Source organism: Solanum verrucosum, unplaced genomic scaffold (assembly GCF_900185275.1).
Source record: "Solanum verrucosum unplaced genomic scaffold, falcon-dt-bn FXZP01000283.1, whole genome shotgun sequence".
Classification (NCBI taxonomy): domain Eukaryota; kingdom Viridiplantae; phylum Streptophyta; class Magnoliopsida; order Solanales; family Solanaceae; genus Solanum; species Solanum verrucosum.
This window is the reverse complement of record NW_026020415.1, coordinates 627500-650101: the sequence shown is the minus strand read 5'-3', so window position 1 is coordinate 650101 and position 22602 is coordinate 627500. Positions and strand designations below refer to the sequence as shown.

General features: G+C 33.2%; 2 protein-coding genes across 2 annotated transcripts; one reads left to right on the top strand and one right to left on the bottom strand.

Moving 5' to 3' along the window:
• Nucleotides 1–401: 401 nt before the first annotated feature.
• Nucleotides 402–5663, bottom strand: LOC125840793 (endo-1,4-beta-xylanase 1-like). Its single transcript, XM_049519764.1, has 9 exons — nucleotides 5589–5663; nucleotides 5444–5506; nucleotides 4965–5027; nucleotides 4155–4522; nucleotides 3912–4071; nucleotides 3440–3792; nucleotides 2739–2916; nucleotides 1956–2489; nucleotides 402–1652 (listed from the first exon to the last, which is right to left on the bottom strand). Exons 1-9 carry the CDS (start codon nucleotides 5661–5663, stop codon nucleotides 534–536), a joined length of 2913 nt encoding a protein of 970 aa, XP_049375721.1. The 3' UTR covers nucleotides 402–533.
• Nucleotides 5664–14179: 8516 nt separating this feature from the next.
• Nucleotides 14180–21399, top strand: LOC125840782 (uncharacterized). Its single transcript, XM_049519750.1, has 10 exons — nucleotides 14180–14799; nucleotides 15258–15325; nucleotides 16468–16538; nucleotides 17126–17395; nucleotides 18145–18305; nucleotides 18374–18429; nucleotides 18665–18717; nucleotides 18784–18913; nucleotides 19496–19593; nucleotides 20957–21399. Exons 1-10 carry the CDS (start codon nucleotides 14489–14491, stop codon nucleotides 21026–21028), a joined length of 1290 nt encoding a protein of 429 aa, XP_049375707.1. The 5' UTR covers nucleotides 14180–14488; the 3' UTR covers nucleotides 21029–21399.
• The last annotated feature ends 1203 nt before the right edge of the window (nucleotides 21400–22602 follow it).

The window sequence follows — 22602 nt, the reverse complement described above, 5'->3', positions numbered from 1 at the left end:
GATTTAGTTGACATTTATGTCCATAATAACACATTCATATAATTTTGTATTATGTCATGTAGGATGTATGATTGTGTATCTATGTTTAACTTTATACAAGGTTAAATGTTTACTTGAACAAATCAAAAATTGAAGAGCATAAATATCAACTTAAGTTAAACCGCAAATTATGTCTAATAGATAACCTGACTATCCCATCCACCAACCAAACGAACCATAGTGTGTCTCTGTATCAATTAAAACCAGTGGATGAAAGGAAAATTGATCAAACATATTTTGGTCTTGCACATTTATGCCCTTGCTAAATCCTAATGGAGAAAATAGTACTAGTAACTGACTTGTGAACTACTACATTGCATTTATATAGACACAGGAAATCTCTCTTTATTTACTCACTTGAAAATATAATATACAATAAACAAACAAATGATACAATTTGCAGAAGACTCATAACAGAAGGATGATACAAGGTATGAACATAACTATTGCACAGCACACAATCATACAGTGAGGTGATAAATTGAGTAAAAACATCAGGATATATCAACGGAGATCACCAGTGCATTATCGCCCTTGTCAACCACAAATTTCTTAGTAATTTTCTTTGAAACTGTTACGACTTCCACTTCATAGGAGCCATGGAATCCACTAAAGCTGAATTGCCCTTGTTCATCAATATGACCATGCGGATGGGATGACCACTCATGCTTAAGAGCAAGGTACCTTTTTCCAGCTTCATTGATGTCTCCTTCCGCATCCACTAAATGTGCATTTGATCGACTCATGAACAGCTCCCAGAATCCCCACAACATTATACCTTCTACAGCAGGGTGAGCATAAGCTTCTCGAAGCATAACTTCTAGATCATCAGCTCTAACATATTCATTATCTGAAGACACGTCAACTTCAGTGAACCAGATTGGAAGTCCAAGAGTACCAAGTTTGTCCAGAGCAGAACATACAATGGGACCAACTGGACTGTCAATATGTCCCTGAATACCTATACCTCCAACAGGTGCACCGTGCTCTTGGAGATCAAGAATGTGCTCAATGTATTTCTCAGGGTAAGATCGGGTGTCACAGCCATCCTCAACATGGTAATCATTTACAAATAGCATGGGGGAAGGGTCCAATTGATGTGCAGTTTTAAACATGTTTACCCTGATGTCTTTACCCAATCTATCTTGATAGAAAGAACCATGCATCATCTCATTATTCACATCATAATGCGGGAACTTTCCCTTGTACCGTGTCAGCAGCCCCGTTAAACGGTTTTGAACAGCCGTCATCAAGTCATTTTTGTTCAAGGATTGTACCCATGCTTGAACAGTGCCCACCACCTCCCAAAAGATACAGTGACCCCTAACTTGGATGTTGTTTTTTGTGCAAAAGTCCAGGAGCTCATCAGCATCTTTGTAGTTGAGATTCCCTTGCTGTGCTTCTGTCCAGTACCATTTCAGCTCATTTCCGAACACAGCCCAATTGAAATTCTTGACAAAGAAGGCATTGAAGTCTTCATTGTCCATATTTGTTCTGCTTATGGCTGATCCGAAGGGAAAGCTGTTTTGCAGTTGTCTAACTCTAACAAATGTGCCAAACAAACTGCCTGAATCTGATACAGAGAACTTCAACATGACGTCTCGCTTGCGTAACTGTGAAGAAAGTCAGCAAGAAAGGAAGTCTTTATTATAATTTTTTAAAAACTGTGTTTAAGGTAACAACATTGTCTGCCACTTAGAAGAAAGATATAGGAAATCCATTCAAATGGCTGCAATGGCAATTTTAAAAGAGAGATGTTTCCACAAGGTGATTTTTTTTTCTGTTTTCCTTCAAAACTTCTCCAGTGCAACAGTAAAACAGGAATGGCTTTGCTGATGAAACACTTCAAAATAACTGATGATCATTACTTAAAACACAATAAGTGAAAATACCATGTACACAAAATTAAGAATTACCTTTGCAGTTTGTTTCTTCAAGTGTCTAAACCGTGCACGTCTGTCAACGGGAAAAATTTGAAGCCCAGCAACCATTAGGTCTACACCAGCAGCAGGACCCTGAATATAAACCATAACCTTAGTTGGTTGCTTCTCAATTCTAAAAGATCCTCCAATTTCATGCCATCTATCATCGCTGATCTCAGTTTGGCCTCCATTCACCCATTGGCTGTCTACTCCAAGGGCAACATTTACATTCTGAGGTCCTGATGTTTGTCCAATTTTAACCCATGCAGATACTTGATATGTCAAATAGAGTTTTACTTTATCCGTGATCATCTGAGCAGGACCCATCCAGTTTTGAGTACGATTAGCCACAAGAATATAACGGCCACTTAAAGGCTCATGAGCACCAAGGGAATCTCTTGCCATTGGAGGCATAATATGTGGTGAGCCTGTTTGAACACTCATTGTACAGTTTCCAAGTGGAAACCAGCCATTTGTGCCATCATTCAAACTTGTATTTGTGATTATATTAACACCAAAACCAGCATCCTAAAAGTGATGAAAAATGAAACAGAAAGCCTCAAACACCGTATGGAGAGGTAATGGTAGGAGAAGCATGAAAGTACTTAATGCTTAAACAGATCAAACAGTTGAATTGCCAACTAGCTAGCTTAAGTGGCATAGCATAGCACTTCCATAGAAACTATTAGGCTTCAAATTCCTCTAGCAATATCGTATCACCAAGCTCAATGTAAATTGAAAAAGGAGGAAAACACACGTTGCACATTTTCAACTAACCTCAATAACTGGTGGAGAAGAAGGAGGAGCTTTAGCTGCATGCTTTATGACTAAATTGTTAATGAGGATATCTGTACCTGCAGGTGGACCTTCTAAAAAGACAACAACCTGAGATGGGGAGTCATTTATAAGAAACTTCCCTTGCAACTTCACCCAGTCTTTGTCTGTGGCTTGGACACTACACGCAAGTAGCTTTTGTTAAAACCCTCGCACTAAATTTAATATACATGTAAATAAAAATGGAAGGAAAAACAGAAGTAAAGAAGAAAGGGATCAATTAAAACAACACATTTAATTGGTGTTCACCTAGTTCAGTCTCAAAATGAACAAAGTGGATTGTAAATTCAAGGTCAAAAGATATTGTTTATCTGTTTCAAATGAAAAGTCATGTAACTCTAGAAAATGAAGTTACTACAACACACATGCTTCTGACTATTACACAGATGATTATCCAAATAGATATAGAGCAGAAGAACCAGTCAAAATCAGAAATTCCTTCAACAGAACAAAGTCGATTATGTTGACATAAACCTACAATGCATTACTGTTATAGAAGTGCAAAAAGAGAGCTAACACTTTTTTTTTCTGTGCAATTTGAATGGTATCTAAAATCACGAAGTGTTATGTAGTGATGATAAGACATGAGATACTAAAAGGATTATTATATGCACATTATATAAGATGAACTTGGATTCACCTACCTGGCAATGCCTATGTACCGTTCACGGTTGTCAGCTGCTTTAACATATAATGTACTGCGAAGATCTGCACTAGTGACATTGTTACCGTAGATCCGGACAACAGCAGATACCAAATAAGCTAGTTTTCGCTTCACTCTTCCTGTCACATCTTGCTGAATTCCATTCCAGCTCTGGGTGCGTTCCGTTGCAGATGCAAAAGATTTTCCAGACATTGGAGTGATCTTCCCATCTGCCATAGAGTCATGCAAGGCCACCTTGCAGCCTCTTCCAGACCAACTATTGAGACCATCATCAAATTGAGGGTTTATTATGATGTTATCATCATCGGTACAAACAGATGATGTGCCAGAACTCTATCAAAATAAGGAGAGAACTCATTCAGTAATACAATAGAGTCTGAATAAACTTAAATAATCTCTAGACTGAAGAGAAAACGAAGGAAATATATATATGGACATAGCATTCGACTTACATCACAAGCAGTAGAACTAGGACATGATATCACTACTGACTTTATGAGCAGGTCAGTTCCAGCTGGAGGTCCCTCGAGATAGAATATAACTTGATTGGGCATAGTTGACAGAGAAAACGAACCTTCTAATATCTCCCAACACTCCTCTGAAGCAGCTTTTCTGGATGGAGTAAAACTCTACCATGACTATTGCTTCTTAAGCAATTTATGGTAACAAAAGACAAGCTAAATATAGAATCTTACTTTACAATGAATAGATAGCTTGTTTCTGAATTTTGATACACCAGTTTTAACGTGGCGAGGACTTCAACAGAGCCCTGAAAAGTACCAGAGGTCCCAACACAAGCAGAAACTGTATAAGTGGAACCTGCTGATACCCTGCTTGTAATGTTTTGCTCTAAGCCTTGCCAACATTCCTTACGATTTGAGACAACAGCATAACAACAGCCTTCCTCCGCCGCTAATCCCTTATGGTATCCAGAACCTGCTGGAACCACAAAAGCATCGCAACAATTGGGATGCCACGAGTGCAGCCCATCCGAGAATTCATGGTTTAGGATGATGTTAGTAGCAGCATAACTCCCAGTCTCTTTCTCATTTTCCGTTGCACTCTGTTAAAATTAAATATGTATAATTGATGAGCTTGAAGAAAAATTGACAGGGGAAAGCTACTTAGGATACACACACATTTTCCTCCTATTCCGACACTACTTTGGATGCCTTCCATTCACAAGGTAGGTAAGGCCTTTTCTTTTTCTTCTAATCCAATTCTCCGACACATACACACACAATGCTTGTGTTTCCTTAAACCAACACCTAAGGTACTTGCAGTTTTAGTTTCTAGAGATACTAAATATCACTCGTTATATATGGATTTTCAACAAAACTCATCAAGCTTGGATATTTAGCTTATGGCAATTGCCTACAGTTTTCCAGTCCCAAATGCCATAACCTTTCCTCAACTCCCCGAATAACAAAATTTGTAGATATCAGTAAACCAGTTAAATCAGTATGAGAATCTCAAAGTACACGTCTCTACTTTCTAATTCGTACCTGAGTATCAAAGTTGTTGTTGGCAGTGATCATTGGTGACTTCTCCATGCTCTCCCTTGATTCCTATAGTCACAATCACGCGATTATTCAAATGAAAAATTCAAAATGCCAACAAATATCCTTACAGATCATTATTGGGGAGCACTTCGTTCACCCTTTTTCTCCTAAAATTTCTCCAACACACACACACACAATGCCCAAGTTTCCTCATTCCAACAACTAACCAACTTACATTTTTAGTTTCTACAAACACAAACTTGCAAGTAGGAAATTTAACTTATATAAATTGCTACAGTTCTATAGTCTCAAATACCATAAACCCTTCTTCAACCCCTCGAGTAACAAATTTGATGATATTCAAGAATATGTAAACTAGTGAAAGAATCATGTTTCAAGAATCCTAAAGAACCCACATTTCAACTTTCTAAAATGGACCAACATTCCCCGATTGGGAAAATTACAAAAAACCCAATTCATACCTGCAAATCAAAGTTGTCCTCGACAGTGACAATTGGTGATTGCTCCATTTTCTCCTTTGATTCCTATACCAACAATCACACAATTAATCCAAAAAAAAACATTTTTTTCCAAGGATTTTCGACAAAAACAAGAATACAATAGTACCTGGGAATGTGTGTGTTGTGTTGTACGAGGTTTGAAGAGTCGACGAGCAAAGCTGAAAGCACCTAATCTCTTCATTATATACACACTCTTCTTCTCTGTTTTGAGAAATTTTGCAAGCTAAGTCTTCAGAAAAGCGCGGGACACCAACCAATTATAACACTAATTTTTAGTCTCTTACATAACTGTTTGCTCAATTTGTCTTTAGCTGTCTAATTAATCCAAACATACTAATGTAGTCTTAACACTAACCCCCCCCCCCCCTCTCCCCAAAAAAATAAAATAAAAATTAGTGGGATGGGTTTTTAACTTCAAAGACAATTGAATTTAGCATAAGTATATGTAGGGTAGAAAGACTGATTTTGATAGATTTTCGAATCGAGTAAAACATAAAATAATAAGTATGTAAAGCAAAAAACAAAGATAAGGAGAATAATAGCAATATAAATAATATCATAACTAAGGCAAAGGAAATAACATGTAATACTAAAATAGAAGAAGCAATGAGTATATGTTATTTTTAAACATTTGATGTTCTAATTTTTTCAATTGGTGGATGCTTTGTTAGCAAGTTTTCTTTGTTTTGGGGCAAAGCTCCACTAGATCCTATTTATAGTATGTGTGTGTATGCTTGAATTCAAATGGAAGGTTTCTATATAGTATATAGGTTAAGTTAAGCAAATATTTTATGTTATAAATTTTTTTGATTCCTTTCCTTTTAGTTCTTGGGGCTTTTAGTACAAGCCAAATTACATCCTTAAGAAATTAATTTGTTTGGTAAACTCAGGCTTTCTGTTAATAATGGCTCCAAAATTTGATACATTAATGCAGATTTTCAACTAATTTTCCTCTTATCTCAAGATCTCCAAAACCCCAATGAACAGATATTTGGTATGAAATTCAGTTGCAAAACTTGCATTTTAGTAATTTATCCATCATCTTGATCGCAATCCAAGCTAAAATTTGGAAAATTGTCCAGCATTTCTAACGATCGAACAGTTGGTTTAAAATTGAACTAATGACATATTTTGTTAAGGCATAATACATATATTGGACCCTAAACTTGACTTCAAATTTTAACTTTGACCTCCAACTTTCATAGTGCACAAACATGCACTTTAACTATCCAATCTTTTAATAAATAAACACGCGAATCCTACTTGGCAAAACGCGTGATGTGCAAGTATTTTGTGCGAGTTAGGAGTAATTTTCGAGTCCCACAACAGTAAAAACCTCCCTTTTCCGGCCAGCAAATACCACTTGAAACCACCCAAAACCTCCATTCATTTTCTTCTTCTCCTCTCCGCTCACGCCACCACCAGCGAGCCGGCTTCAACGTCAAACAACCAGCAGCTCCCAACTCCAAACACCTCCAACCCAGCTGTTCTCCTTCTTCCTCCACACCGGAGCACAACCCATGGAACGAACGAGCTTCGAGCTCGCTAAACCAACCAAATACCCGACCCCAAACCCATCAAATCCACCATCTCCGGCGAGAATCATCACGAAACAACACTGCTGCAACCAGCAGCTCGAACCAGACACAAAACAACAACCAAATGACCCCTCAAACCCCATGAAAACAGACCCAACAACCACAAACACCTAAACCAAGAAGCCAGCCATTAGGAGGAATTAATTTTGATTCTTGTATATAAATTAAAATTAATTTTGATTTTTTTAGTTCTAAAATGGACGTGTAAAATATTTAATTAGTTGGCAGCCATTGAGTGGCTCACTAATACACGTGGGAGCGTTTGCATTTCATGTTCTTTGGCTTCGAAAATCGTGTGTTTATTTATTTAAAGGTAGGATAGTTAAAGTGCCTATTTGTGCATTATAAAAGTTGAAGGTAAAAGTTAAAATTTGAAGCCAAGTTTAAGGTCCAATATATGTATTATGCCTTTTGTTAAAGTTGTTAAGGTTTACAAGTTTTGTTTCATAAAAGGCAAAGGTATGATGATGCCTGGAGAGTATGTTTATCCAAATATTGGAATGGGTGTACAGTATATTGGTAGCTAACAAGTTAAAAGGAGTTACTTGTACGGTGTTGAGATGAGATCCACGTGGGCTTGTTCTAAAGTGGACAATATCACAACATACGTAAGAGTATGTTGGACCGTGTTAGCCCAATAGAAAATTATTTCAACCGATATTTGATTTAGAGAATAAAGCAAAAGGAAGAAGAAAAGCAAAAACTAGCTTTTGCGTGAGGAGTAATGTTTTTCTATATACCAGAAATTAATAAGATGAAAGCTCCATACATTAAGTTGTGTTTGAAAATGCACTTCATACGAATAAGGAAATTAATTACATGATGAAGAATCATTTGAGCAGTTGAAATTACTAGGAACTTTCTCATTCTGGTAGATGGATGAAGAAAATTGTACCCCCATTCTTCATATCCCATGAGGATCTGTCTTTCTTTGAAAAGCATATCTTAACAGCAAAAGGTAATTAAGTATACAAATGACAAACAGACACACAACTAATTTTACTTGACAAGGTGAGACACATCAGGGTAGGTCAAGAGAAGGGTAGGCCAAGGGTGCACATAACATGTTAGGCGAATCCTAAACCAGAATGAGAAAATAGTGAAAAGTCACATAATACGCTTTTGGGATGTTGTAACTCCGGGATAAATCAGGCCAAATCCTGAAGAAAGCTAAAAACCGTTGTTTGATGAGTCTGCGTAGTATTAGGTAGTTGGCCTTAGTTAAAGACTGATCAAACCAAATAATGCTTAGCTACTCTTTTCGGATGATCAACCACATTGGGATTGAGACACGACCCGGACTCCCACGGGGGCAGCATCATGAGGTGTATGGGGTCAAAGTGGACAATACGTAACATGGACTCGGGCTAGCTGTGACGATAGGACTTGAACAATCACTCCAATTTGCTATAGTTATAAGTTAAATTAAGCTGCTGCTTATAAAATTCCAGAGATGCAAGGAATTAGAATAATTCATGTGTATTGAATATCTAGTTTTCATGAATTAGCTGGATGTGTTCTGTTTGGGAATTGGCAATACAAAGAAAAGCAGGGCAGAGTCTGTCAAGTGAATTTCTGGATCAAAGATATCCGAGTTAATTACTCAATAATCACTCAACTATACGAATCTATGAAAGTATCTAGTAAAGTGATGTCTTTACGAAAGTATCTAGTAAAATGACGTCTTTAATGTATGTAACTGACAAAATCACTTAACTATGTCTATAAGAAAACTAATCAAAGATACTTTGCTCAATCTTTTTTCATGATGTACAGCCTAATGTTGGAACTATAGTCTATACTAGTTTGTGACTTGATCGATGTTATGGACAAAGTCCACGTTAAGTCGTGTTGCATAAAGTTGTCCACTTCAAACATAGTTGATTCATGCATGTTTTTATTATGTTAATTCTTACTTAGGATTATTCTCTTCTGCTTTAATGTAACGGTCTTTGTAAGGTCTTTCTTTGGCCTAATTATGGATTAGAAGATTCCAAAGTTGAATTTATGAATATTGGAAGCCGTACTTATTGACTTTCAGTTAAAAATTAATTATTGATTTGCAACTACAAATTGACTTTAGATTAAAGACTCTGTGCAAAGGCCTACGTAACATTATGAGTAGTTAAAGGATTCAATTGACATCATAATTTTTTTATATGAAATATAAATGTATGTTTAAATATTAAATTTGCATAAATTAATAGATATAAACCTATAATTTTTAAAATATAATTAATTCAATGCTAATAATTTTAAAATTGAACTCATTACAAAAATTACGTAGTTCTTAATTTTCACGAAATATCATTAATTTACGAAACAATAACTTGTTACGTAAAACAAAAACTGTTGCAAATTATATTAAACGTGTAAAAGCAATAAATATTATGGAATTAAATTTCTTCACACAACCACTTTCTACAAATTTTACAAACATCCCTTGTCTAGATTATTCTAGATAAATGGGGCTGTCAACGTAACAAAACAAATGAAGGCAGAAAAATTTAAGTAATACAGTATTTTTTAACACTATCCCTATGGTTTTTATTCTTTGATAGCAGGCTAGGTAGTACTACTTTATTACATTACTCCTTTAGTTTCTATTTATATGTTATTTTTATTAAAATAAAATAAAATAGATAGTTCTTAATATTTGTTATTTCATAAAATCAATGCATAAATGACACTATTATTTTTATTTTCCTTCAAAATAAAGACTTGAAAGTACATATTTGCGCAACATAGAAAAATTAAGTAATTAATTCATTTTCATTGGTCAAATTAGTTAATCAAAGTAAATTAATTCATGTTCATTTATTGAAAAATTGACTTCAAGAGAACACTAAATGCGAGGGTACAATGGTAATTACATAATTTCTTAAAAAGTGTGGAATCTAAAATAGTGACAACTAAATAAAAACAGAGGGAGTATTCATTATTTGATAGTTATGATCATGAAATATCACCTATAATTATCAATTAAATGGTCTAGCTAATTATATAGTAATCGTTATGTATATTATTAGCGTAGAAAATTTGAAGTCCATTTAACGTGCTTAGTTGGAAAACACAAATTTTGGAGTTAAAAGGGCAAAAATAAATGAGCGAAATTTTCAATTAAAAAACTTTGGAGCTTATTAATTAGTATTATTACTACTATTATCAACAATTTTAAATTTAAAGAGTAGCAATAATTAAGAAATTGAAAGCAACGTTATAAAGTATGAATTTACTTTATAATAGTATCGGAATATCATTTGTATGAATAGGGAAATTTGTAATCATATTTTGGTGAAATCAAAGGGCTTTATTGTTTTCCATTTGGATTATATATGCATATTTATTTGGAAATTATAATCTAATTATATACACTAAGAATAAAAATATTCTTTTAAATATATTTCTTAGTCCTTGCAGAATATTGGGAACAGAATGTGTAACCCCACTTCAACCACCCCCACCCCCTCTCAAAGGCCAAATGCCTATTCTACTTTGCCATGAAAATGAACAGGGAAAATAGTTTAACGTAAAAGTGGAAATTAATAGAGAATTAAACAATGGCAAATTGCTCTTTAAGCAAAAGTTGATGTTCTGATTAAGTTGTTTGAGTGAAGTAAAAAGAAACACAACTCTACTAAACGTTTTTTTATTATTATTATTTTAAGGAGTAAGTCTACAGCCTGACATGCGCCTTACACGGTGCAAGCCAGCATGCGATTTATTGTAAGTATTATGTCAGCTTGCGCCTTATAAGGCGTATGTCAGACTGCACCTTACTCCATAAATTTCACGATATTCTCCTCCTGTTTAAATATTTCCCTTTAGGTTTGAGCCTTACTTTTTGTTGCTCTTTTAAAAATTTTGTTCAATTTTTTGTCCTTTTATTTTCGGACTCTGAAAAACATAGTCACAGGGACATAATAGGAATCTCTACCTAATTGTGGGATCTAACAAGATAAAAAGAATAAGAATAAAACATTTAATTGTGTAACACATGCAATTTTAATACTCCTTACCTGTCATCTATTTTGCATGTGCCATATTCAAATATATTTAGTATTAATTTCATTTTGAGAATAATATCTTCAAAAAATAAACAATTAATATTAAAAATAAAACAGAAAAAATATTCTTCTCTTAATATATTATTAGCGTCCAATAAAAATAAAAATCTTTAATAAGATAAACCAGTAAAGTAAACAGTGGAGTAATGTGAAAGCCTCGATCATAATTAGAATTAGGCCACATAATTTACTTTTTCTTTAATTCCACGTGGTTTGATCTTCTATCATACTCCACTAAATTGCACCGACTTGGATATATATATATATATATATATATATATATATATATATATATAAAGAAAAAAACCTATATTTAAAAAGGGATCAATTAGAGTAATAATTGCTTCTAGAAAAAACTAATTAGTAAATGATGACTTTTCTTAGAGGTGGCACATTTTTGGACTTTAGACATTACAATTCTAAGTTCAAAAAAGGTGAGAAAAAATAAATTATTTAGAGGAAAAAAAGACTCAACCTTGAGCCCTCAATTTTGAAGCATGGTCCTTAAAATAATTAATTAACCCATATGTGTTATTTTAGTTAATATTACTTAAAATTAAAAAATTAAAACCAATTTTTAAATGAGAAAGCTAGAAATCATCTTCTAGAAATCCCAAAACGTAAAGAACTCTTTTAGGTAGTTATACAAATCATATCTAATACCTTGAATTTTATTTTATTTTATTTTATTTTGATTCATGTTAGCGTGATATATTTTCTTAAAATAATATATTTATTAAATTATAAATTAAGAAGAATATAAATCTCTTAATTAATTAATGATTACAATAAGGATTCATTTTGTTGAAAGAATTTATTATTTTAAAAAAATATTATTAGTTATCTTTATAATATTTAAAATTAAGAAATTCTAAAATATATTTTAAAAATAATAATAATAACAATATAGTAAGAGGAATTATGAGAATCAATAATTAAAAAATCCTAAAATTTGTGATAAGAGAAAAATATATTTTTAAATAAGATGCCCCACAAAAGATGAAAATGTAAAATAAAATCACATTAGAAAAATTTAATAATTTTGCTATCATAATGTGACCTAAAATTTGGCATAAAAAAGTTCCTCACTTTTAAGTTTTAATATCTAATTGCTCGAATGCATTTTGTTGAAGATTTTTGGGATGAGAATAGAAATGAGCTAAAATTAGGCATAAAATAGCCCATAATTTATTACAAGTCGAATGTCATTCTTAAGAAATTTATTAGTATTTGTTCGGTAAACTCAAGTTTTTTTTTTTGGTGTTGATACCGTATTAAAGTTTGAATTTACATTGCGTAAGACCTTACTCAAAGAAAAAACTCCTTATCAAAAACTTTTTCATACTTAAAATTCGAACCCGAAAATTGAGGCTTTGAGTTAATAAGTGAACTGAAGTTTGTTATAATTCAAGTTGTACATTTTTAGTACTTTATCCATCCACTTGTTTGCAATCCAAGCTCTAAATTTGGGAAATTGTCCAACATTTCTAACGAACTGCCGGGGCAAAATTGAACTAAATGACATATTTTGTTAAAGATGTTAAGGTTTACAAGTTTTGTTTTATAGTCATAAATATGCCAATTCATGAGTTATTCTCTACTTTCTCCTTTTATTTCGCTTAAAAAGTTATAAATAAGAAGAATATTTTTATTAATTACTTTATCTATTCCAAATTAATTGATAAATGTTGCAGCATCAAAAGACATCAGTACATGGAATGTACGGTATGTAATAAAGATGAATGAAACAATATCTGAACCGGAAGAATACTGAAAATAATTTGACTGAAAGTAAAACATGCAATGTAATATAACAAGTAAAGTGATTGTTGAGTTGTTTTACACCCTTTAAGAAAAGAAGAATAAGACATATATTAGGTATATCTTTTCATTTCATCTTTATTAATGACTCCTTTGTCCTTAATTATTTGTTTACTTTTCTTTTTTTAGTTGTCCCTAATTACTTTGTCCATTTTAACAAATAAAAAAAGGACATTTTTTTACTTATTATACCCTCAATTTATTACTTTGAAAAATATAGAATTTCTTGAAAATCTTATTTTTTAATTCATCCACTTCATAATTAATATGGGTACAATGATAAACTCACTATTTCAATCATTATTTTCTTGATGGATGTGTCAGTTCAAAAGTGAACAAGTAATTAGGGACAGAAGGAGTATTGACAAATTTATGATTAAAATAATTAAACATTAATTATACTAACTAAATTCCAATACTAACTAATGAAGGGTAAAATTGAAGAATATTTTAAAAATAGTTTTGAAGATTGAACAATTAAGTTAATTTGAAAAATAAAAAATATTTCAATAATTCAATTAATTTGAAATAGAGAAAGTACTGCTTTTAACTTTAAAATCCTAACTTTATTTGTGTGTCATATTCATCAATATCAAAATTAATAATGAAGGAGTTCTCTTAGAATTTTACAACATTTATACTTATAAAAAAATAGCTTAAGTCCAAAATCTAAAAACATTAATTAATTCTATCTTTATCTTATATAATTGGTCAAGTAATTTGAATTTTGAGATAATAATTAGAGTATGGACAAATAATACAGAAGGGAAGGAAGAGATTGTCAAAAGGGGAAAAAACATTCTTCATTTAAATAGTTTAAAAAGAAAAGTAAAACAAATCATTTGTTTATCTTGACTTCCTTTTTAATCAATCATAACCAAAAAAAAAGTATCTTTCCCTTTCAATGACAATTCTTACAAGTTTAAAATTTGCATATAATATGCCTAACATCATAAGATTAAAAAATATTTTAATATAATATTTATCAGATAAATAAATTAAAATGGAGAAAGAGCGGATAAATGTATATTTAAAACTACGCCTGGTCAGTTATTGGACCCCTCTCATACATGGGACATAGTTTTCATCTACTCTAGAAAGGGAAAGGTAACAACATAAAAAATTTCTTGTAGACGATCGTCAAACTTGAAACTTTCATAAAACCAGAGTTTTCCCTCTTTTGATTCAATCAATCTTACAACAACTCAACACAACATCATTCAATATTCTTCTAATGTCAAAATGCAATTCTTGATTCACAATTTAATAGAAGTGATTATTTTATTCCCACTCTGTTTCAACAAGACTATTTACAGAGAGAAGAATAAGAATGTTCCATTTACTGTTAAAAGCATTCGATGTGGACTAGAAATGGTCTATAAAACCATAAATGTCGAAAATTCCAAAATCCAAGAACCCTGTTCCTTGTTAAACGTTATTACTATTGACCCACAAAAGCTTTCTATTGTTTGATTGTGTTTTTTTCTTCATATTGTTGGATTTTTGGTGGTTATGTGAAAATGGGTTCGTCGGAAATGGATAAAGGTTTAAACTTTGGTGATGAAGATGAAGTGGAAGAGAGGAAATCTGAAATGGGTATTGAGAATAAGGAATCGAAGAAATCTGAAATGGGTATTGAGAATAGAAATAAGAAGACAAAGAGAAAAAGGTTTTTTATTTTCCCTAAGTTCTCGTGTATGAGATTGGATGATGAATTTCCTGTTGTTGAGACACCTGCTTATGAAGGTGGATTCGATGTGGAGGCTAGCCAAAAGGGTCCGGGTCATGCTCCTAATCACTTAGTTGTCATGGTTAATGGTATTATTGGCAGGTGACTTGAAATCTTTAACTCAATTTTACAATAACTTAACTTCTCTATCTCCCCGAGGCAGGGGTAAGGTGACCCCACTTGTGAGATTACGCTGTGTATCTTGTTGTTGTTACATACTGGTACAAACTGATATTGTGGATTTATATCATTGCTGTTGTTTTTTCTATTTTCATAGAACTTGTAGGTTAATCATTTGTAAGTATGGAATTTTTCATAGATAATTTAAGTCCTAGCGTTGTTAGTACTGATACTTTTATCAAGTAAGTCATACCGAGCTTGATTAAAGTTAAAAAATGATCAAAGGATTAGACAAATATCCATAAACTCTCGAAGAGAGCGGAAAGATGCTATGGTTGAAAGATCATTGAGTCTTAACTTAGTCCTAGTGTTATGATTGTTATATGATGAGAGATCAGTGTGCTTTTAGGTTTGATGACTTGACTTGTCTGCTTCTGCAGTGTAGATGATTGGAAGTATGCTGCTGAACAATTTGTGAAGGCCTATCCACACGATATCATTGTTTATCGTAAGCTCCCTGCTCTTTACAGGATTTCCTGGTTCTATTATACTTCTATTTTTTTGGTCTAGTTGATTGAAGTGAGATTGTTATGTTAAATCTAATTACTTTGGAGTCGCAACTATCTGTTTGAAATGTCATATTTATATGTATGATTAACCAAAACACAAAAGCAGGCATGCGGTTTTTGGTAAGTATGAAGAAATGAATGTTGATGCAAATAAGAGAACTGCCTTTAATTTTTGATTGATCATACTTTTCTACATCTTTTTGTTCCCCTTAACTATATGGTGGATTGCTTTTTCTCTATCTCTAACCATACGGACAGAGTCTACTGACGAAGCTAGGTTAAGGAATACCAAGAAGGTACATGAAAGAGTACAAACTAGAAACTTCCTTCTGTAGGTTGAAGGAATGCAAAAAATCTAACATAGAGTTCGTATTCGGTACAATGTTCTTCCTACACCATAGTCATAGACTTTTCAAACATCTAGCTTTTACATTAAGTATATTTTCCCTACTATCATTAAAACATTTGCTATTCCTCTCCTGCCAAACATTCCAGAAAATGCAAGTAGGGAGTGCTTACTTAGTGCTACTTAGGGCAAGTTTTATGCAACCTGGCATAATCTATTTGACAGTGGAGCAATAAATGATTTACTGATTCGTTAGCTTCTTCACATAGAACACATCTGCTGCAAATAGTAAGACCTCTTTTCTGCAAATTGTCATGTGTTAAACAAGCTTCATGAGTGGCAATCCAAGTGAAGCAAGCAACTCTAGAGGGTGCGATGGCCAACTACCACAGTTTCTTCCCATTCTCCAAAGATTGTTATAGCATGTCTTTACTGGATATAATTTAAATGAAGAAATATTGGTGTTAGAACTCTTTTGTTTCTCAAAAGGAAAGTATAGAGGTCCTTGTAATAACTTTTGACTTTTGGCATTGCACTTCCAAATTTGCATTAGATATTCATGCTTTTCCGCTATCAAAATTCTAGCGGTCCATTAGTTTCTGAAAAGTAATATGAGCTCCAAATTTTCATTGATTGCATGTTTCCACAACCTTTATGCATCTTTCTGTCAGTCAGAGCCATATGTTTCCTGTGTTAATCTCTAACTTTTTTTGCAATTTAATATGCTATTTCCAGGCAGTCGATCTAATTATTCAAAGCTGACATTCGATGGTGTTGACGTAATGGGGACAAGACTAGCTGAAGAGGTATGTGAATCATTTGTTTCTTCCCCAGATTTAGTCAATTTAAATAAAATCTTGTTCCTCAACACAAAATGCTCCATCGATCTCATTTTATCTGGCCTACTCACTTTGAGAGTCATCAACATCTTTTTTGACCATGATTTTGTAAACCAGACTAGCTCATACAATTCGGGAAGAAATAGTAGTATTTTAATTGAAAGTCTTTTCTTCTTTCCTTTGAGTTTAATTTTCTCCAGGCCATTGTTTCAGTCTTAATTAGTATCTTTATCTGTCCTCAGATCCTTGTTTCAAGTTATTTGAATTCTGCGGTTATATAGACCTAAATTCTGCATTGCCTACCAAATATGTACGCTTGAAGCTATTGTCCAGTTCTTTTATCTTCCAAATCTTAACATACTCTATCCACCCTTGTTTGTTGGTTACTAAGGAATTTTACCAGTGTTGTATGATGTTGGATTTTGTGTTGTATTAGGATGAGATCTAATCTGATTCTTATTGTTCAGGTCAAACATGTAAGTTTAGTTATTTGCTAAACAATATCTACTTGAACTTAATTTTTAGTGACTGATGCTTCTCATATTTACTGTCAGGTACAATCTGTTGTAAAACGTACTCCACGTCTACAGAAGATTTCCTTTATTGGTCACTCCCTAGGTGGCCTGGTATGTAGATATGCAATTGCAAAGCTATATGAACAAAGTTCTGCAAGAATAGCTTGTGGACAAGATATGGAATGTAGTCTTAATGGGTCCACTGATTTGTGTGCGGAAGAGGTATCAAAAAGAAAAATTGCTGGGCTGGAACCTGTGAACTTTATAACCTTTGCTACACCACATCTCGGTTGTAGGGGACACAAACAGGTAATTAGAGGGTTTTATTCAATCCCCATTAATTTATTGCCTTTGTTAAATTCTGATATTATGGAGAGTTAGTTCACATTCTTCAGTAAAAGTGAAAGGTAATCATCCAAATGAGCTCTGCAACTTACACAACTAATGAGGAAATTACCATCAAAACTGGATTTTTGGTTCTCTCATGGTAGACTTCAAAAGAACATTTTCATTATCATGTATACTGTACTGCTGTACATTCTATTTTGGTTAAACTAACATTATCATGTATACTGCACATTCTATTAGATTAAACTAACTCACGAATGTCTCTGACTTTAAGTGGACAGTTAAAGGAGTTAGAAACTTCAGTGGTAATATGTCATTATCAAGGTTAAGTGTCAAAACTCCATTGTCATGAGAAGTACTAGCAAAGAGATTCATAAGTCACTCATCTAGTAAATCTGAGAGAATGCAATCGAAACTCATCTAACAGTATTATATTTTGGTTGCAGTTTGCACCAATACTTATACTTAGTGAAGTTTTATTTAACACTTCAGCATCTTGCATGACTTTGAATATTTTTGGTCTAGTTTCATTCTGAGCTTTGCTTATCATGTTAGAGCATGGTAAGTTAGCTGTATGAATATTATGAATCCCAAATAACTCAATTGCTTTAGTTTCATTCTTCTTCCGTCATGACAATATTTCTTACTTAATCCCAAAACTGGGCAGGCTTAGGAAACCAAGCTTTTAATGTCTCTTAAAAATATTGTAGGCTCCAGCATTCTGTGGGCTATACTCTGTTGAAAAGGTTGCAGCAAATTCCTCATGGTTACTTGGAAGAAGCGGAAGGCATCTCTTTTTGAAAGATCATGATGAAGGGAAACCTCCTCTCCTTCTTCAGATGGCCAGTGATTCCGAAGATCTGCCATTTATGTGAGTGAACATTGACTAACTCACTTCAGAATGTCAAGCAAATTATGTATCCTAACTTCTTCTTGCAGATCTGCTTTGCAGTCATTTAAGCGTCGTGTGGCCTATGCAAATACAAGTTTTGACTGTATCCTACTTAACCTCGTCATTTAGATGTGTATTTGTCACACCCTCGTCCTTTTCTTCTTCTCTTTCTTGTTTGTTCAATATTCAGTGTATTATATAGCCAGAATCAGGTTTCAGGACTTAAGTCCTTGATGAGATAATTCAACAGTAGATAAGTGTTTATGCTGATCTACGAGTCCTTAATTCCATATGTTAACTTATTTCCTATAATGTGAAAAACCTTAACACTTGTATAGATCTTGTTGGATGGAGTACATCATCTTTGCGGCGCAGAAGTGAGCTTCCAAAGGTAAAAGTTATGACATTAGAGTTTTAGCAAAAGCTTTCATCATACATCTAATACTTTTCTTTTCAGCATCGAAACATGAAAAAAGTGGATAAATACCCACATATTGTAAACGTAGATGAGGCAACAAGTGTTAGTTCTGCAGAAGAAACTCCTACTATGGCCAATATAAACGTACACAACTCTCAAGAAATGGAAGGTTAGTACCTTTTTTCTTTCTTTTCTAATGGTATTTTGAGGAGCAATTTTGAGTATGTTAGCCTTCCTTTTCAGAAACACTTACCTTTATTATCCTAAAATCGTGGATCTATAGCTGTTGATTCTGCATATTAGTTGCATCTTGCGATGTTCATACAGTCTTCTAGTGTGTTTTTTCGGAATGACTACACTGAGATGCATCAAAGAACTGCTGCCCAAATGAAAAGAGAGTATGGGTCCACTTCACACTAATTCCAGTAGTTTATGTAATCCTACCTTCGAGACTTAAGCTACTTGTGTCAATTGCATAAACGGTAGAATTTACTACTTCCTTAAGTAACTATCAAATACGTAGAATGCCGTACAGTTGATTGTTCATTCTGTAATATCAGCCATTTTTGTCAGATAATGGTTTTCAACCCCCACTCTGCTATTTCATTTTATTAGTGGCAGTAATAGATACCACTTAATTAACCAGGGGACTCTCAATGCACATTACATGGTTTTTGCTTTTAGCATTTTTATAATCAGCTTCATCATACTTTTTTGTTGTTTACCTTTTCTTATTGGTTAACTGCTGTAGAGGCTATGATCAGAGGTTTAACAAAGTTGAGCTGGGAACGCGTTGATGTTAGCTTCAAAGGAAGTATACAGAGATTCCTCGCCCATACAGCAATTCAGGCATGTATTTGTTCCGTCTTGAACACACTTTTAAGGAGCTTCTGCTTTCAATGTTTCTTCACTATAGATCATCATAGATTTCACCACATATCAGTCTATTATGATCTTAGGCAAATTCCTTTCTCATTAGCTATATACTCTGGGATTTTCATTTCTTGTCTATGTGTTTTCATTCACTTACTTAGCTTGAGGTGTTTGTTTTTTTCCCCGAGAGCTCATAAAAAATCCACCTTTCTCCCATACCTTGATATAACTCATGATTCGGTCATAAATTTGCATACTATGGGGTGATCAGATGGATTGTTGAAGAGTAGGTTAGACAATAATGTGGGTAATAAAGAATGAATAATTAGGCTCAAACGGGAAACTAAGCTTATAAATCTGTCAATTAATAGCTAGTTGGGGCATATGATTATATGAATAATGGATCTTCACCATCCACTTAGCTTCTTTTGAACCGAAGGTCTCAATGATCCAAAAGGAAATGTATAAAGTCATCGTGATCTTGAACTATTTGTTTTCAACGAACAGAAGCAAATTTTGTAGTTTTTTATGATTTTTTCATTCTGAATTCAAAACTCTAGGCATTGGTTAATATGAGGAATGGAATAAAGAAAGAGCAGAGGAGTTCAAAAAAAGAACAGAGCGGTCCTTATTGAATGTGTAGTTCGTCAAACGTGTTAGATGTATATCCAAAGCATTAGGACTATCCAGTTCTCAAGTCACACATAGATCTTAGGTTGCATTTTATCTCTCAACTTATGCAGCTCCTTCGTTCAAAAAAGAAAAGAGCGGTCCTTATTGAATGTATTGTTCGTCAAACGTGTTAGATGTATATCCAAAGCATTAGGACTATCCAGTTCTCAAGTCACACATAGATCTTAGGTTGCATTTTATCTCTCAACTTATGCAGCTCCTTCGTTCAAAAAAGAAAAGAGCGGTCCTTATTGAATGTATTGTTCGTCAAACGTGTTAGATGTATATCCAAAGCATTAGGACTATCCAGTTCTCAAGTCACACATAGATCTTAGGTTGCATTTTATCTCTCAACTTATGCAGCTCCTTCGTTCAAAAAAGAAAAGAGCGGTCCTTATTGAATGTATTGTTCGTCAAACGTGTTAGATGTATATCCAAAGCATTAGGACTATCCAGTTCTCAAGTCACACATAGATCTTAGGTTGCATTTTATCTCTCAACTTATGCAGCTCCTTCGTTCGACTTTTACTCTGTCACCTGAAGGCTGAAGCAATGCTGCAGTTTTTGCCAATCCTTTGCCATTTGGTTTCTGTTTTTTGTGCTTTGTTCCACAGGAAGGTTGTTTGCAGTAACAAATCTTTAAATGTCTTTCGTTTTACAATTACAGGTGCAGTCCTATAACATGAATTCCGATGCAGTTGATGTTATACAACACATGATTGACAATTTCACGTTATAGACGTAGGGAAGTTCTTGTGTTCGCTGGAGGCCTGTGCAATTTACAGCGCCTGCTACATAAATTGTAGAGGATACATGCATACTAATTCAAGATAGATGACAAGTCACCAGGTGATTCTTCCCATTTGGCCTAGCCTTGGTTGACAAAGCTACCTGGTACCTTTGCTCGTGGAAGGGGGAGCAAGCTGGCTCAGACACCACGGTCATAAAAAAGAAGAAGATAGAAATGATAAGTCAAAAGTTCAAGTTAAAGTGTATTACAGTTACTAGACCATATATAGTGCATTCATTTGTAAAGTTTTTAGCTTCCCACTTGGATATGTAGCTAATACAGCTTGTATCTCTTCAAATGTAATGACAAGTACTCTCTTGTATGCCATAACAAATCATGTGATCCAATCATGAAGGCTAACTTTCTTTATATTTCAGTTTTATTTTGGGTATAAGCATAGCATTTAACGCGCAGAGCGTTACATGATCTAGTTAATTAAAACAAACGATTAACTTGATCCACTGAGATTTAGTCCTTTTCTACTCCCATTCGATCTATGAGTATAGCATTTTAACGTGTAGACTGTTACATGCCCATGTTAAATAAAACAAACTGGGGTGTGCAAAATCTAACCAAACCGCAAATCGAGTCAAATTGAAAAAAAAATCGACTAGCGGTTTGGTTTGACTTGGTTTGGTATTAGAAAAAAAAACCGACTATATTTGGGTTGGTTTGGTTTTAACTAAAAAAAAACAACTCGAGATCAAACCAACCCAACATTATATATGTAATAAAAATTTATTTTATACATAAAAATATTTACTTTGATATAATTTTAAAATATTTCTTATACTATTTCATAGTTTTTATCTTTTAATATATTATTTCAAGTTTAAAACTTAGAATTCGGAATGGTCCAATAAAGATTATAGTTCATTGATGTTGATAATTATACTAAAACTTAAATCAAAATCAAAATCAAATTAATACTAATGCAAAAAGAAAATCAATTCAACATTGGTTTAGACAATTAAAATACATAATATAATTTTAATTTTTCTTAAATATTTATTAATGTAACTAATACTTATTAAACTTATTTTAGCATGATTTAGTACTTTTAAATTATGATCATTTTCATTATGACTTTGCAATATTTATTTTATATGATGATTTCATTATTATTTTTTATTGAATATTTTAGTGTCATCAGTACTCATCTCATATTTTGTGTTATTTTCTTAAGAAACACCTAAGAATAATTGTATTTTGGTTGGAGTAAAGAAATATTTGGAGCACAAGTTAATTATATGTTTATATGCAAACTTTACCGAAAAATTTCAAAAATCTGAAAAAAATTAGTTTGATTTGATTTATAAATTTAAAAATTAGACACAATGGTTTAGTTTGATATTTGAAAAACCCAAACCAACCCGAGGTTGAAAAACCCGAAAAAATCCAAATTTTATTAGTTTGGAAAAGAAAAAACAAAACTATCTCCTTAACTTTACAGAGCTACCACTTGCAATCCCATACCTTAATTTGAAAAAGAAAAAACAAAACATATATAGAATGAAAAAAAA

What these genes read in the sequence shown, in the direction of transcription:
- LOC125840793 (XM_049519764.1), bottom strand. Translation starts at nt 5,663, where the DNA reads ATGAAGAGATTAGGTGCTTTCAGCTTTGCTCGTCGACTCTTCAAACCT. An exon ending in CACAACACACACATTCCCAG is followed by an intron (nt 5,507 to 5,588) that starts GTACTATTGTAT and finishes TTGTTGGTATAG; the next exon opens with GAATCAAAGGAGAAAATGGA. An exon ending in AGCTATCTATTCATTGTAAA is followed by an intron (nt 4,072 to 4,154) that starts GTAAGATTCTAT and finishes TACTCCATCCAG; the next exon opens with AAAAGCTGCTTCAGAGGAGT.
- LOC125840782 (XM_049519750.1), top strand. Translation starts at nt 14,489, where the DNA reads ATGGGTTCGTCGGAAATGGATAAAGGTTTAAACTTTGGTGATGAAGAT. An exon ending in GGACAAGACTAGCTGAAGAG is followed by an intron (nt 16,539 to 17,125) that starts GTATGTGAATCA and finishes ATTTACTGTCAG; the next exon opens with GTACAATCTGTTGTAAAACG. An exon ending in GTTGTAGGGGACACAAACAG is followed by an intron (nt 17,396 to 18,144) that starts GTAATTAGAGGG and finishes AAAATATTGTAG; the next exon opens with GCTCCAGCATTCTGTGGGCT.